Genomic DNA, 15,008 nt, shown 5'->3' with positions numbered 1-15,008 from the left:
TGCCTTTAACAGTGCAAGTTTCACACTGTTGTGGTGCACTATGTGCAGCTTTTGTTCTGTGCAGTGTTTAACAGGGTGCTGTATTTACACTGCAGTTTTGGCTGCTGTGTGGCATAGTTAATGCCCTCCTTCATGGCATGCAGGTTTTGTACTGTGCAGTATTTCACATTGTAGAGATCTTATTCTGTGCATTGTTTAAATGGGAATAGTTTTGATGCAAGATTTATTAATTGGGAAGCGGACTGGAGTTTCTGTGGCTGCGAATTTGGAGCCTCCCTGGTCCCTGACAGGTACAGGATTGATATCTCCAAAAGATGATGGGTGATGGTACACAGGGGTTGGGATGGTCATAAGGGATAGGAGTGGTATTAGGCCATTTGGCCCATCAAGTCTACTGCACCATTCAGTGGCAACATCCTCTCCACATCCACTCTATCCAAGCCTTTCACTATTCTGTATGTTTCAGTGAGGTCCCCCTCATTGTTCCAAACTCCAGCGAGTACAGGCCCGGTGCTGACAGACGCTCATCATAGGTTAACCTACTAATTCCTGGGATCTTTCTAGTAAACCTCCTCTGGACCCTCTCCAGAGCCAGCGCAGTGGAAGTGGTGGAGGCAGGTTCATTGGTATCATTTAAAAATAAATTGGATAGGCATATGGATTAGAAGGGAATGGAGGGTTATGGTACGAGTGCAGGCAGGTGGGACTAAGGGGAAAAAAAAATTGTTCGGCATGGACTTGTAGGGCCGAGATGGCCTGTTTCCGTGCTGTAATTGTTATATGGTTATATGGTTATATCATTCCTCAGATATGGTGCCCAATTTTGATCATAATCTTCGAAATGTGACCTCACCTGCGCCTTATAGAGCCTCAACATTACATCCCACGTGTGCTTGCTGGGTTTGTTGGGGTCGGTTTAAGTGGCATGGCATTTGGAACTCTACAGTGGTAGAGTCAGAGCAGACAAAAGCTAAACTGGCGATAGAAGATCAGGTTCAGGTGAAGGAGTCCTTACTGAGGGAGAAAAAGTAAGAAAACACATCAATGTAAGAGTCCCAGGGCACCAGTGAAACTATGTGGCGCCCCCGTGTATGGTTATAATAGTATATCGTTATAATTGTATATCATCAAAAAAAATGACACGATAAAATTAAATTTTCTTAATATGAATTTGTACATTTCAAATGAATTGATGGTACAAATGTAAATAAGTAAAGGGAAAGGATACAGAAAAGATTTACAAGGATGTTGCCAGGGCTAGAGGGTCTGAGTTCTAGGGAGAGGTTAAGTAGGCTGGGACTCTATTCCTTGGCACGCAGGAGGAGGAGGGGTGATCGTTTTGTGTATTAAATCATGAGAGGAATAGATTGGGTGGATACACAGTCTCTTGCCCAGAGTAGGTGAATCCAGGACCAGAGGACATAGGTTTAAATCGAAGGGGAAAAGATTTAATAGGAATCTGAGGGGTAACTTTTTCATGCAAAGGGTGGTAAGTGTATGGAACAAGCTGCCAGAGGAGGTAGTTGAGGCAGGGACTATCCCAACATTTAAGAAGCAGTTAGACTGGTACAGGGATAGGACAGGTTTGGAGGGATATGGACCCAACACGGGCAGGTGGGACTAGTGCAGCTGGGACATGTTGGGCATGTTGGGCCGAAGGACCTGTTTCCACACTGTAACTCTAAGTGTGTATGATTTGGAGGTTATTGTTATTGTGTCTGCCTCAACTACCACCTCTGGCAGCTCGTTCCATCTACCCTGCAGACAGCAAGATATTATGAAGGCATAGTCGTCTAAAGTGAGCTAGTAAAATGTCTGAAGAGCAAGGTAATAGACCAACAGAAGCAGAGAGTTAAAGAAATAGTTCATAAATCTCAGTAAACGTCTCCTCCAGTGAGAGGGATGCACTGTCTCTGTGGCTAACCAAGTAAAGGATTGTGTCAATTTGAAAAAAGTTAAAGGATTATTTCAACAGGTAGGGTGTATAAAAATAATCACATTTTGATACAACGTTAAAGGGCCTGGGTGAGTACTGTGTAACACTTTAGATCTCCCAAGTGATGGAATGATAGACGCGAGAAACACCCGATGCTGAATTTCTCCAAACAAACACAAATTTCTGAAGGAACTCAGTGGGTCCGGCAGCATCTGTGTGGGGGGAATGGACAGATGACTTCTCTGCCCAGGGAAATCCCAATATTGTCTTCAGTCTGAAGAAGGGCCATCTGTCCATTCCCTCCACAGATGCTGCCTGACCCACTGAGTTCCTCCAGCAGTTTGTGTTAATGGAATGATACACCTGCATTGGAAAAGGTGCAGGGAAGGTTCAGTGAGTTGATTCTAGGTGTATAGGTGTATATCTGAATGACAATAAAGTTTTCATTCATTCATTCATTCATTCATTAATTCATTCATACATTCATTCATTCATTCATTCATTCATACATTCATACATTCATACATTCATTCATTCATTCATTCTGGCATGACGAGATTTTGTATGAAGAAAGGTTGAGTGGGTGGAGCCTGTACTTACTTGAGCACAGGGAGATGATCATGAAGGGAGATTCTGAGAGCCACTGATGGGGTGAAAGTTGAGGGAAAGCTTCCCTGTGAGTAGCCCGAAAGGTAGGGCACATGATCCCAGGACGAGTGGTTGCCCATTTAAGATGGACGGGAGGAAGAATTTCCTTTGTGAGAGCTGTGACTCTTCAACATTATCTACCCCAGAGAACTGTGGAGACGGAGTCATTGAAATTGTCAAGGCTGAGATGCTCAGGCATTTATACTGGTCTGGGTGGAGAATAGGACAGTAATGTTGAGGCAAAGGCTGGATTAGCCATGATCTTATTGAACGATGCAGCAGGCTAAAGGGTCAAATTAATAAACTGCTGCGTACTTTTAAATGGGAGTAAGTTGTTTAACAAGTGTGAGGAGAAAGATTTAATAGGGACCCGAGGGACAACCTTTCCGCTCAAAGAGTGGTGGGTATATGGAACGAGCTGTCAGTGGAGGTAGTTGAAGCAGGTCCAATTATAACATTGGACAGGTATGCGGATAGGAAAGGTTTAGAGGGACATTAGCCAAATGCGTGCAAATGGGACTAGCTTAGAAGGGGCATCTTGGTCGCTGTGGACGAGTTGGGCTGAAGGGCCTGTTCCCGTGCTGTGTGACCCGATGAATGGTGAATAGGTTTGCTACAGTGCGGTCATATATCACAAGGTGCAGCTTTTAAAGTCCGATGTTGGACAGGATGCAGTTGTTAGACACGGTGCAATGTTTCTGATGAAAGATCATCGGTCTGGAACATTAACTATTTCTCTCTCCACAGAAGCCACCCAACTTGTTTATCATCATTTTCTGTTGTTATTGCATTATGTATCAGGGTGCAGTTATACATATTGTTTAACAGAGAACAACCTTTTGCACTGCACTCCTGAACCAATCAACTCTTTTACACCTTTTTCCCCCAGAGGTGCTGCCATGTACTCTCAGCCTCATTCCATTATCGTACTTTAATATTTATTTTGCCCCACCTTCGATTGCACTACAGTTGTTGCACCCTCCTGCTCTTGCATTTGTCACAGTATTAATTACTGCATCTATCATTACCATGTATGCTGTGTGCTTCATCTGAACAAGGAATGTTATTTCACACTGGTGTGAATAACCTAATCTGAAGCCGATTCAGCGGTTGTGCTTGGTGTGGCGTTTGCATTGTGCAGCTTCTGCATGCGCCCTGTTTCACGGGCTAGAGATGTGGGTAAGGGATATTACTGCTTTCTGACGAAGAGGTGAATTGATATTCTGCACCTGAGCTGCTGTCACTGCTTAGTAATAGCATGCTCGTTCACGTGGTTTCTGGAACCTTCTGAGTCGCTGTTTCCTGTAATATCGCTGAGGACTCTTCCTGGAATCTTCAGTGTCTTTCGATGACACTGACGATTATCTTTCAATTCCACAGCCCACTGCCTGTGACTCAGCCTAAGTAACAGATTCCTCATTCATCAGATAGTTTGTATGATTTGGAGACTTTTAGATGGGCACACGGATGTGGATCAAATGTAGACAGTTTAACTGTTTTCGGCACCGACACTGTGGGCCAAAGGGCCCTTTCCAGTACTTCACTTGTGCTATGTTCTGTGTTGCAGTCATTGCATCACTGTTGAATGAGGCCAGGATCAGCCCCATTTGGAGGCCTGGCTGGCAGATGACAAATGACCATGGCATGAGTACTAGATGCTCACTGAACTCTGGATGAGTCGGCTCTCTGAAGAGGGGAAAAGGAAAGCATGAGTTGTGGAACCTTTTTAGTTTTACTGTTGTCTGCCACATTAAATTCCCTCTCAGAATCCCAATGAAGTCCACTGCTGTCACAATGCATGATGTGCCGCTGTAGTTTCCAGCTCCCATCTGTCCCTGTGGATCTACTTTAGAATTCAGGGCACACAGAATGACTTGGAGTAGGCAACGCTCTTATTTTGAAGAAGACATTTGAAGTGTACTAATGATCAAACAGCTTTTGCGTCCTTTGATCATTAACTGATGTACTGATGCCTTCCTTTTTGTTGAGGGACTCTAAATTAATAGCTCTGATAGCACTTCCAAGTGTCAATTTAGCATGCTTCTCCTCTGTCTGTGGACACTGCCGAGCAACTGCTCCCAGCTCACCCGTGTGAGAGTGAGTGATTACAGCCGTGCCTGTACAATGAAGTAAAGCATGAGGTGATTCCTCGGGTAAATGCTGCCGTTTGGTGACTTGCCCATGAAGCGCTTCTCTGGGTTAAATGCTACCTTGATTTGCACTTGCACAGGGCGGCACAGTGGTAGAGCTGTTGCCTCACAGCACCGGAGACCTGGGGTTGATCCTGATCTCGGTTGCTGTCCATGTGGAGACCGTATGCTCTCCCTGTGACGGTGTGGGTTTCCTCCATGTGCCTTCGTTTTCTCCCACATCCCAAACGCATGCAGTTGGCCCTGGTGTGTAGGTGAGCAGTAGAATCCAAAGACAGTTGAAGAAAATGTGGGGAGAATTCACCAAAATGGGATGACTGTAGGATTAGTACGAACAGGTGGTCTAAATGGGCTAAAGGGCCTGTGTCTGTGCAGTATATCTCCCTCTCGTTCACTCGTTCTCCCTACTGCATCGGTCTGAAAAAGGGTCCAGATGTGAAACAATGCTGATCCATTCCCTCCTGACCGGTTGAATTTATGCACAGTCTTTTTTTCCCCAGGACTAGATGATATTGGTTTAAGGTGAGGGAGAAAGATTTAAATGGAACCAGAGGGACAACCTTTTCACACAGGTGGGTGGGTGTATGGAACAAGCTACCAAATGAGGTACTTGAGGCAGGTACAATAACAACATTTAAAAAACACTTGGACAGGTTCATGGATATGAAAGGTTTAGAGGGAAGTGGGACCAGCTTTGATGGGGCATCTTGGTCGGCATGGACGAGTTGGGCTGAAGGGCCTGTTTCTGTGAGATTCTATGACAAGGGCCATAAGCTCACCGCTGCCATTAGTGTTGTGATCCTACCATTGGCTTTGCAGTCTGGGATTGGGAAGTGAGCCAGATGTCTATCAGTTGTGATCGCTGAGCAAACCTGCCGGAGTCGGGGTGGGGTATCATTGGGAGAACGAAAGGCCCAGATTAACTGTGCCCTTTAGGAGAGCTAGGTGAACCTTAGATAGACACAAAGTTCTGGAGTAACACAGCGGGTCAGACAGCATTTCTGGAGCAAAAGGATGGGTGACGTTTCGGGTTGGAACCCTTCTTCAGAGGTGAACCTTAATAATGTTAGGGAGATGAGTACTGAAGTGGATCTTTATCGAGATCGAGGGAGTTGAACCAGTTTTTATTTTTAAATTCAAGTCTCCCTGGCAATTCAGTTTCAGCCTCATCCAAACACTCATAGAATCTCAATCCTACAAAAATAAGGCAGTGCATCAACTGTTATTGAGGCAAGTCCACATAATGGGTGCCACCACAGTCCGTTTCATTCTTAGGGAACAATTTGACGGCAAGTGGTCACTTGGCAGTTAAGAAGACGCAGATCATAGTGTCAAAGTTAAATAGAATTAAGTCAAGTGCACAAACTACTGACAGCGAACTTCACTCCAGCTGAGCTTAAACAAGATGTAAACACCCAGCTGATTTTTGGGGTTAATACAACACCAACCTGTGCTGTTTAAATGGGGGGTCGGAAGGAATGTCCAAGTAGCAAATCGGACCATTCCAAAGATCTTGTTGGATTCAAGCAAATGGCCCCAGCTCAGTAATCCCAGGGAGATATGGGGAAGGCCAAAGATAGACATCTAATGCTGGAGTAACTCAGCGGGTCAGGCAGCATCTCTGGGGATAAAGGATGGTTGACGTTTCGGGTCGGGCCATCCCAGTTGAAAGATACATATAACACCTCAAAAGAAATTTACTTCACTTACATTGTCCAGCAAGTATTTTAGCTACAATACTATCATAAACTTTTGTCAAGCAATAACTCAGAACCAAATGTCTTGATTAACATTCAACAAACTTAGGTGGACTGAGCGTAAGTGTTCAGCGAAATGGTTGCAGAGTCTACATTTGGTCTCGCCGATGTACAGGAACCCACATCGAGAACACCGGATGCAGTAGATGAGGTTGGAGGAGGTCTAACATGAAAGGACTGTCGGGGTCCGATCAGGGGATGGAAGATAAGTGTGCGAGAGGGAAGGAGCAGGGTGGCTGGGACGGGATGGTGTGCACTGGCGTGTGGGGGCTGCAGGAATGAGAGATGAGGGTGGGAATGTATTACATAAATTGGAGAATTCAATGATCGTACCATTGGGTTTGTAAACTACTCAAGCGGAATGTGAGGTGATGTTCCCCGATTTTGTGCGTGGCCTCAGTTTAGCAATGGAGGAGAACCAGGACAAAAAGGTCAGTCTGGCAACGGGACAGGGAGTTAAAATAGTTAGGAACTGGGAAATCCAGCAGGCCTTGGCGGACTGAGTGCAAGTGCTTGGCAAAATGGTCGCCTACTCTATGCTAGGTATCACCAATGTAAAGGAGTCCACATTGAACCCAATTGAATGCTGATTTTATTAAAGATCTTGCCATATTGTTCTAGTTTCTTCAAAAGTTGTAATTGCATCTTGATTTGTGATTGTCTGACCAACTCAAATGGAAAGTCACTTCTTCCAGATATTTGTAGAGAAGGGGAGGGGGCATTTATGCGACTGCTTGTAAAAAGTTGCTCTGACGGGCACCCGATAAAGGGACCACATCACCCCGATCCTGGCCTCTCTCCACTGGCTCCCTGTGCGGTTCCGTATACATTTCAAGACCCTCCTCTATGTCTACAAAGCTCTCAAAGGGCTTGCCCCCTCCTACATTAAAAGTCTTCTCACCCACCACTCCACCTCCAGGTCCCTCAGATCGACCGACTTGGGGCTGCTGAACATCCCGCGGTCTAGGCATAAGCTTAGGGGCGACCGCGCCTTTGTGGTTGCAGCTCCTATACTGTGGAACAGCATCCCCCTTCCCATCAGAACTGCCCCCTCCATCGACTCCTTTAAGTCAAGTCTAAAATTTTATCTATACTCCCAGGAGCCTTTCCTGACGACGTCCACTGAGCGAGGGCTATATGTATGTAGTTTGTTTGTTTATACTATTCTTATAACAAATGTAAAGCACTTTGGCCAACGAGAGTTGTTTTTTAAATGTGTTATATAAATAAATGTGACTTGACTTGACTTGACTTTGACAGTACTGTCTGTGTCAGTGGTGACCTTCGACACTTGCTTATAGCTCTGGGCACAATGGAGAAAGCTGTCCGTGAACTAGGGCTGTTACAGGTACGGCAGTATAATGGTTAAATTGCTGGATTAGTTATCCTGAACCCTGAACTAATTAAATCAAATTTACCATGACAGCTGGCAAATTTAAATCCAGTTAATTAATTAATGTGGAATAAAAAGCTTGTATCAGTGATGGTGACCATTAAACTACCAGATTATCATTTAAACCCATCTGGTCCATGTGATGTCAACAGCTAATCACGTTTTTATAAAGAAATTGCACAGACGCCACACTCAGAATCAAAAGGCACACTTTTTAATTAACTTTTTTAAAAATTATACACTGTTGCACAAAGATAAACATCCCATATAATTAAGGTGGAAACTGAAGGGCCATAAACAATTTTAATATAAAAAATATTTAAGATTTTGAAATATGTTTAGGTTTTACAAGGCACATGGGTATAGATTAGATTTCTGGAACTGTGTGCTGAAGGCATGGTATACAATTTAAAAACGTAATCCTCAAGTAACAAATTGGAAGATTTTCAGTAAAAGGAAATTGCTGGAGGAACTCAGCGGATCAGGCAGCCTCTTTGCAGGGGATAGACACAACAATGCTGGAGTAATTCAGCAGGACAGGCAGCATCTCTGGAGAAGGAATGGGTGACGTTTCGGGTCGAGACTCTTCTTCAGACTCACTGACCCCTTCTGTGGAGGGGAATGGACACGATGTTTCGGGTTGGGATCCACCTTCAGTCATTCTCTCCTCAAATGCTGCCTGACCTGCTGAGTTACTTGAGCACTTTGTTTTGCTCAACACTCCTAGCTGATTAAAGAAAGCATGTAGAAAGCAAGAGGTTTCTCTTCTCTCTGAGCAGAATTAGTCCATTCGGCCCATTAAGTCTACTCCGCCATTCTATCTTGGCTGATCTATCTCTCCCCCCTAACCCCATTCTTTTGCCTTCTACCCATAACCTCAGACCCCTGTACTAATCAATAATCTACCTATTTCCACCTTAAATATATCCACTGACTTTGCCTCCACAGCCTTCTGTGGCAAAGAATTCTTCAGATTCACCACCCACTGACTAAAGAGATTCCTCCTTCCTAAAATAACCTCCTTTAATTCTGAGGCTATGACCTCTAGTCCTAGACTCTCCCACTAGTGGAAACAACCTCTCCACATCCTTTGGTCCCAATGTATACCTTGTGAACAACACCCCTTTAACAGATTACCTATCCATTATCACATTGCTTGTGGGAGTTTTGTCGGGCTCAAATTAGTGCCCTGTTTTCCTACATAACAACCATGGCCACACTTCAGAAACATTTGGCTGGTGGCTGCGAAGTGTTTTGGAACACCCTGAGTACGGCAATCCCGGGCACCATTATCTTAATTGAAGCATGACGTTGGAAATCACTAATAATAATAATAATAATAATGGAAATCGCTAATAATAACAATTGAACGATGATTGTGTCTGTCAACACACCGTAACTATTTCAAACTTGCAAATCAATTCATCGACCTCTCGCACACATACATACATGCAGAGTGAAACAGTGTTCACACAGTGTGGATGCAGGCACTAACTAACATTACACGTTTGTCATTTCCCTAAATCATTCCAATAGAACAGCGTTGCTTTTAAAGATGAACCTGGACATAGGTTTCCGAGCTGTGGGATGCAGTTGTCTGCTGACTGACTGACTGACCCTCGCTCTCTTTTGTCTTCCAGACGGCCCGGCATTCTCGTCCTCATTAACGACGCCGACTGGGAACTCTTGGTTGGTATCATCCATTCCCATTCGATTTCGCTTTGTAGTTCGCCTTGACCTAGTAATTATTGGAGCCAGAACCATCGCAATTGAACGAGAGAAGTGAACCGCTCCCGTTACTGCTTAATACACAAAATATTGGTGTAATTCAGCGGGTCTGGCAGCATCTCTGGAGAACATGGATGGGTGACGTTTTAAGAGGGTCTGCAGATGGACCCGAAGGTCTGCCAAACGTCAGCAGCATCTATGGAGCGAAGGAAATAGCCGGCCCGAAACGTCCATGTTTTCCTTCGCTCTCCAGCTTTTCTCCAGCTTTTTTGTGTAACCATGGATGGGTGACGTTTCGGGTCGGGACCCGTCTGCCAAACGTCGCCGCCCATCCATGTTCTCCAGAGAGACTGCTTAACTCCACACTTTGTCTTTTTTTTATTGGCAACCCAGCATCTACAGTTCGTGGCGTCTACCCATTAGCCTATTGCATGATCGCACCCCCAAGCAAATTTAACGGGGTTATGTGTGGGGTTATATCAGCAAGCTCTTTCGGAAGAATGTAGTCTATGTGATATCTGTATATGTGCATTTCTAATACATTGGCCCCCTCCCTCATCGGGTGGTTGTAGCTACGGCCAGGTGCCATAGCCTGAACCTAACACAAAAAATATGTACACAATTCTAGGTGGGCGAATCACAACAGTTAGAAAACTAAGTAAATAATCTACAACAGTTCCCCTTGTTTTGCAATAAACATCCCTCCATTTTATCCCCCCCAATAGAAAATGGCTGCTGTCAATGGCTGCTCCCTGTTGTTTAGGGTCGAATAATGTTATGGTTGATTTACTCTGGGAGGGAAGGCCATGGAGACTGGGAGTATTTTATTTTTACATGTTATTTTCCTCTGTTGGTTTCGGGTCAACTTCGCCCCCTTTCTGATCAGGAGGTGCCAACTTTGGACGTTGGGCCACTTCAAATTAAGAGTGAATCCATTTCAAACGAAATGTGACCGAAAAGTCACGTATACCTGTTCTCCAGAGATGCTGTCTGACCCCGCTGAGTTACTCCAGCAGTTGGAAACCGGCATCTGCAGTACCTTGTTTCTCTGAACATGTTTGGAATGAGGACGGGCAGGAGACAGGAGGTGCTGGAAGCATTCGCAAACCTCCCAGAATGATTGAAAAAATATAAAACAATGATATTCAGCGAGAAATCCCATTAACGCCAGGGCCCATGGAGATGTCCAAGCACATCTAGAAAGGAGGCATGCTAACGAATATTTAATTTTGATTTCCAAACGCTATTGTAAATTGTTTAACGAATTAATTGTACTTACTATATATTCGGTAACTAACAGTGGCTATGATTTTCCCCTCTGTCGTTTTGTTTTCGATAGGGCCAATTGGATTACATGCTGGATGACCGAGATAACGTGGTGTTTATATCAACACTACACGGTGGTTAAGGAACATTTAAAATAAAAGGCGAGAGATTTTTATTACGACAAGATCTAATTGTAATTTTCCTTACACACATCTTCTCACAGTTATGTGTAATTTACAAGGCGTTTCACCTCTGTTACATTAGGATTACGGCCAAAACCGAGAAAATTGGTCGTTAAGTAAGAATCGCAAGGTAGAAAAAAAATAAGCTTCTATTATGACCCTTAAAGTCCTTAATCCCTCATGTACGAAATAATAATTCCGTCAAATGATATGGCAATAAAATGTCATGTTTTAACATAATCGAGTCAACCCTGCAAGGATTAACATGCAAAATGTCAACATTCAACGAAATTGATACATTTTAAATGCTATCTTTTTTTATTATTGCTTATATCTTGTGAAGTTATTTAATAACGAATATTGGAAGAAGCTGTCCGCAATATATTCGTGCCGTCCTTCCACATGTAATTTTATTCCCCTTTCTCGTCTCCCCCTTCCCCAGACCCATACGCAAATACCGTCTAAAATCAGCCATCACTAATGTCCGTGCGTGAAACACAGTTGCAGCGTAATGATATCTAATTAAAGAGGGAGATGCTTGAAACCCTTCCTTTTACCGCCCTTACCGTTTACTGCGGCCTCCAAAGCCGTAATATAAAGTAATTCCACATTTTTAACATAAACTCTTTAAAATATATATCGAAAATTGGTTGGACACCGTCGGATGCTAAAATCCCTTGAGAATTGGCAGACGCATTTTAGAGAAAACTGGTTTTGTGAACGATACTTTTTTTTTTACAAATACCTGATTGATTGTGTGGAATATAATTCGTATTTCTACATTAATATTACCTTGAAAACAGAACTGTGCCCCATGGGGAAAAGTTAGTTCGATGGCGCGGAACAGGTGCTGTTAAGTTTCAGTGCAACGTCAGAATATTTTATTAATTTAAGTAAATATCTACAGATCACATTACCGATCGCCACAGACAATCTTCAATGCACAATAAATGAAACTTGCTCAATTGCTACAAAGTCTGGAATTGTACACAAAAAAAATGTAACAGTTTATCGAATACAAAGATGTATCCAACTTAACCTGATGCTCTTGGTTGTTACAATAACTGGTGATTGTACATTAAGACTGGAGTAACTCAGCGGGACAGTAGCATCTCTGGAGAGAACGAATGGGTGACGTTTCGGGTCGAGCACCTTCTTCAACACATAACATAACATCGCGTTTGTAAATTATGTTTTAAAACGATATTGCTTTTAACATGTAAACCACTTCCTTGCAAAACAGACGATAACCGGAACGTGCATGTTTTTTGGTCCAGTGATGTGCAGGTTCAATTTAAAATCTGTATCCGCTCCTTCAGTATTTTGGTACCAAATATGTTTCCAAAATTCGTTAAAAAATACCATTTGTTTCCTTTCTGTCTCTGCCGAGGATTTGTCCATCTTGCCGTTCCTTTTAATTAAAACCGTTTCCCCCCCCCCCCCCCCCCCCCCCCCCCCTCCACCACCGGTTCTGACCATAAACTGGAGAGAGTTTTTTTTTTTTAATATACTCCCCCCCACCCCCCCCTGTCCCAGCACTGTAGACGAAAGCAGATTGTGAAAATCCAGCTACGGATGCCCATCCACAATTCTCGGGGTCTGAACAGTGAAAGCACAAGAATTGCGTTTGGACAATCAATAGCGAGAATTTCTGAGCCTTTTATTTTCCTGGAGGCTGCGTTTTGTCTCCGATGAAACACACACACACACACGTACATTTGAAGCAGATTTACTGACAAACGCACTCTCCGCCAATTTGCATCTCGTCTGGCTTGTGATCCAATAAAGGAACCATGAGAATTAAATTTTCCAAAGAGAATGCGGGCGATTTATAAAAAAATACCAGCACGGCCAGACAGACAGTGTTTTCTTTTTGGTAACAAGGGCCGCAACATTTTGGCCACCATTTTCGCGTCAACACATATTGCATTCGTTCAAGCAAACATATGTAATAAAAAAAATAATACGAAATCTCGCTTTTTGAGATAAAAAAATAAAATGGGAATCTTAGTATTACCTTTGAAATCTAACCGGACGCGGCTGCAGCAGTCGTGCAGAGATACGCACCTCACACACATTAAAAGACCTGTAATGGGTTATAAAAAAGGATGGGAGGGGGAGGGGGAGTGGATGATGGAGTTTTCTCTTATTCCCTCTTCTTTAAGCATCGGTATTCCCGCAGACTTGACTCTTCCCCTCCATCCAAGACTCGCGGTCCTCAAACTCCGCTGGTAGATGTGGAATTCGCTCCGCGTTTGCTGGCTCAGTTAGTGTGAGACGGGGTTTGCTTCTTGAGCGCTCTCTCTCTCTTCTTCCTCTCACCCCCCCCCCCCCCCCCCCCCCCCCCCCCCCCCCCGCCGTCGAACAATAAATGTACAGTGACCAAAGGGGCGAGAGAGCGAAATAAGGCGATTGTCTTCAATTGGCACTGCATTTGAATAACGCCACGGGGTGATAAATGGCCATTGTGACCGAGTAATGAATCTGTGCAGTCTCTATAGCAAAGAACGGCAGCTGGGAAATATCCAGGCACTTCTTAAAGCAAACACCATCGGAAAATCTAAAGAAAACCTCCGCATAAGGTTCGAGGCTCGATTTAAAATATGCAATATTATATATAATACACATCTGTTCCATGAGCAAATTATTTGTTTCTAAATAAACAGCGGGTGCTTTCTTTACTGTCAGATATCAAGATGTTTGGGTTTTACCACGTGCATATCTATAAGTATCCCGATATTATATGTGGTGCACTTTTATAAGCCGTGCCAGGTACTTTAGGCCCAATGGCACTGACTGATTGGCGGCTGTGCGAAGGCGCAGGGTGATACAGGACAACACGCGGCCAACGGGCGACGGCTCCACTTTTTTCCTCGTTGTTAATCTCATCGCTCGGAGGCAAATATTTAACCGTTTTGTTTTATTTATCCGCCAGGCGTCGGGCTTCGGGCTGAAGACTCATTTCTTGATACATCCATTCGTTTATTTATTTTCGGGATTCTCCACAGCTCAAGTTAGATTTATTGATATCGTGGTATCCTTTATTGGCCTCTTGGTATCCTCCTCAAAACAGTTTTTTGTTTTGTTGGCACCGGGACCTGCCCACGCCAAGTGCACAATAATGTGTGTGTGTGCTTTTAAACAAATATATAAATGTTTAATCCTGGTTCAGCATAATTTAGGGACTGATTCACTGAAGTTACGAGTTCACATGCATGTTAAATCATTTCGTGTTAAAACAAAATCATGGCCACTTTTCCCTGTTTTCATTCCATTTCACCGCCTAACGCCGCTTTGCCTCTGTGTGTGTGTGTGTGTGTGTGTGTGTGTGTGTGTGTGTGTTTAGATACATTTTGGAAGGGAAGATTTCTTGGCTCCCTCGCGCAAGTTGCCCGGCAACAACAAACCAAAAGGGACAAATGTAACCAATCAGACTATAAAGAATAAGATTTTCTTGACGTCTGACCCTTTTAAGTGTGAGGAACACAAATCGCTGCAGTTATCAAGTGCCCCGTGGCGCACACGGCTCCTGGGCCCTAGGTCTAACTTTAAATGGAGCTGATGGATTTACACTGAAAAAAAGTATAGTAGCGAGAATCTGGCGTAGAATCTCAGTGCTGGAAGAAACACTCTGCCCACGTCGCTAGTGTTGGCTTTATAAAGAAAAGTCTGAAAAAGGGTCTCGACCCGAAACGTCACCCATTCCTTCGCTCCAGAGATGCTGCCTGTCCCGCTGAGTTACTCCAGCTTTGTATGTCTATCTTTTAAGAATTACCCACTTAAGAGTCCTTGGGCCGTACAGCACATAAACAGCCCCCTCGGCCCAACGTGTCAATGTTGGCATGCTGGACTAGTCCCATTTGCGTGCATTTGGCCTAAGCCTTCTAAACCCTTCCCATCCATTTATCCGATACACATAAAACACATTTTCTTTCAATGTTTCATTTT

At 43.9% G+C, this 15,008-nt stretch overlaps 1 protein-coding gene across 1 annotated transcript in view; it reads left to right on the top strand.

Moving 5' to 3' along the window:
- urm1 (ubiquitin related modifier 1) overlaps nt 1-15,008 on the top strand; it is a 40,902-nt gene that overhangs the window by 24,068 nt on the left and 1,826 nt on the right. Inside the window, exons 4-5 of the mRNA XM_055660111.1 lie at nt 9,525-9,573; nt 10,952-11,039. Coding sequence (XP_055516086.1) covers nt 9,525-9,573; nt 10,952-11,020 — 118 coding nt within the window. The 3' untranslated portion in view covers nt 11,021-11,039. The remainder of the gene's footprint in view (nt 1-9,524; nt 9,574-10,951; nt 11,040-15,008) is intronic.

The sequence above is a fragment of the Leucoraja erinacea genome, chromosome 31 (assembly GCF_028641065.1).
Source record: "Leucoraja erinacea ecotype New England chromosome 31, Leri_hhj_1, whole genome shotgun sequence".
NCBI classification, from domain to species: domain Eukaryota; kingdom Metazoa; phylum Chordata; class Chondrichthyes; order Rajiformes; family Rajidae; genus Leucoraja; species Leucoraja erinaceus.
Note: the sequence above shows the minus strand (reverse complement) of the source record. Positions and strands in the feature narration are given on the sequence as shown.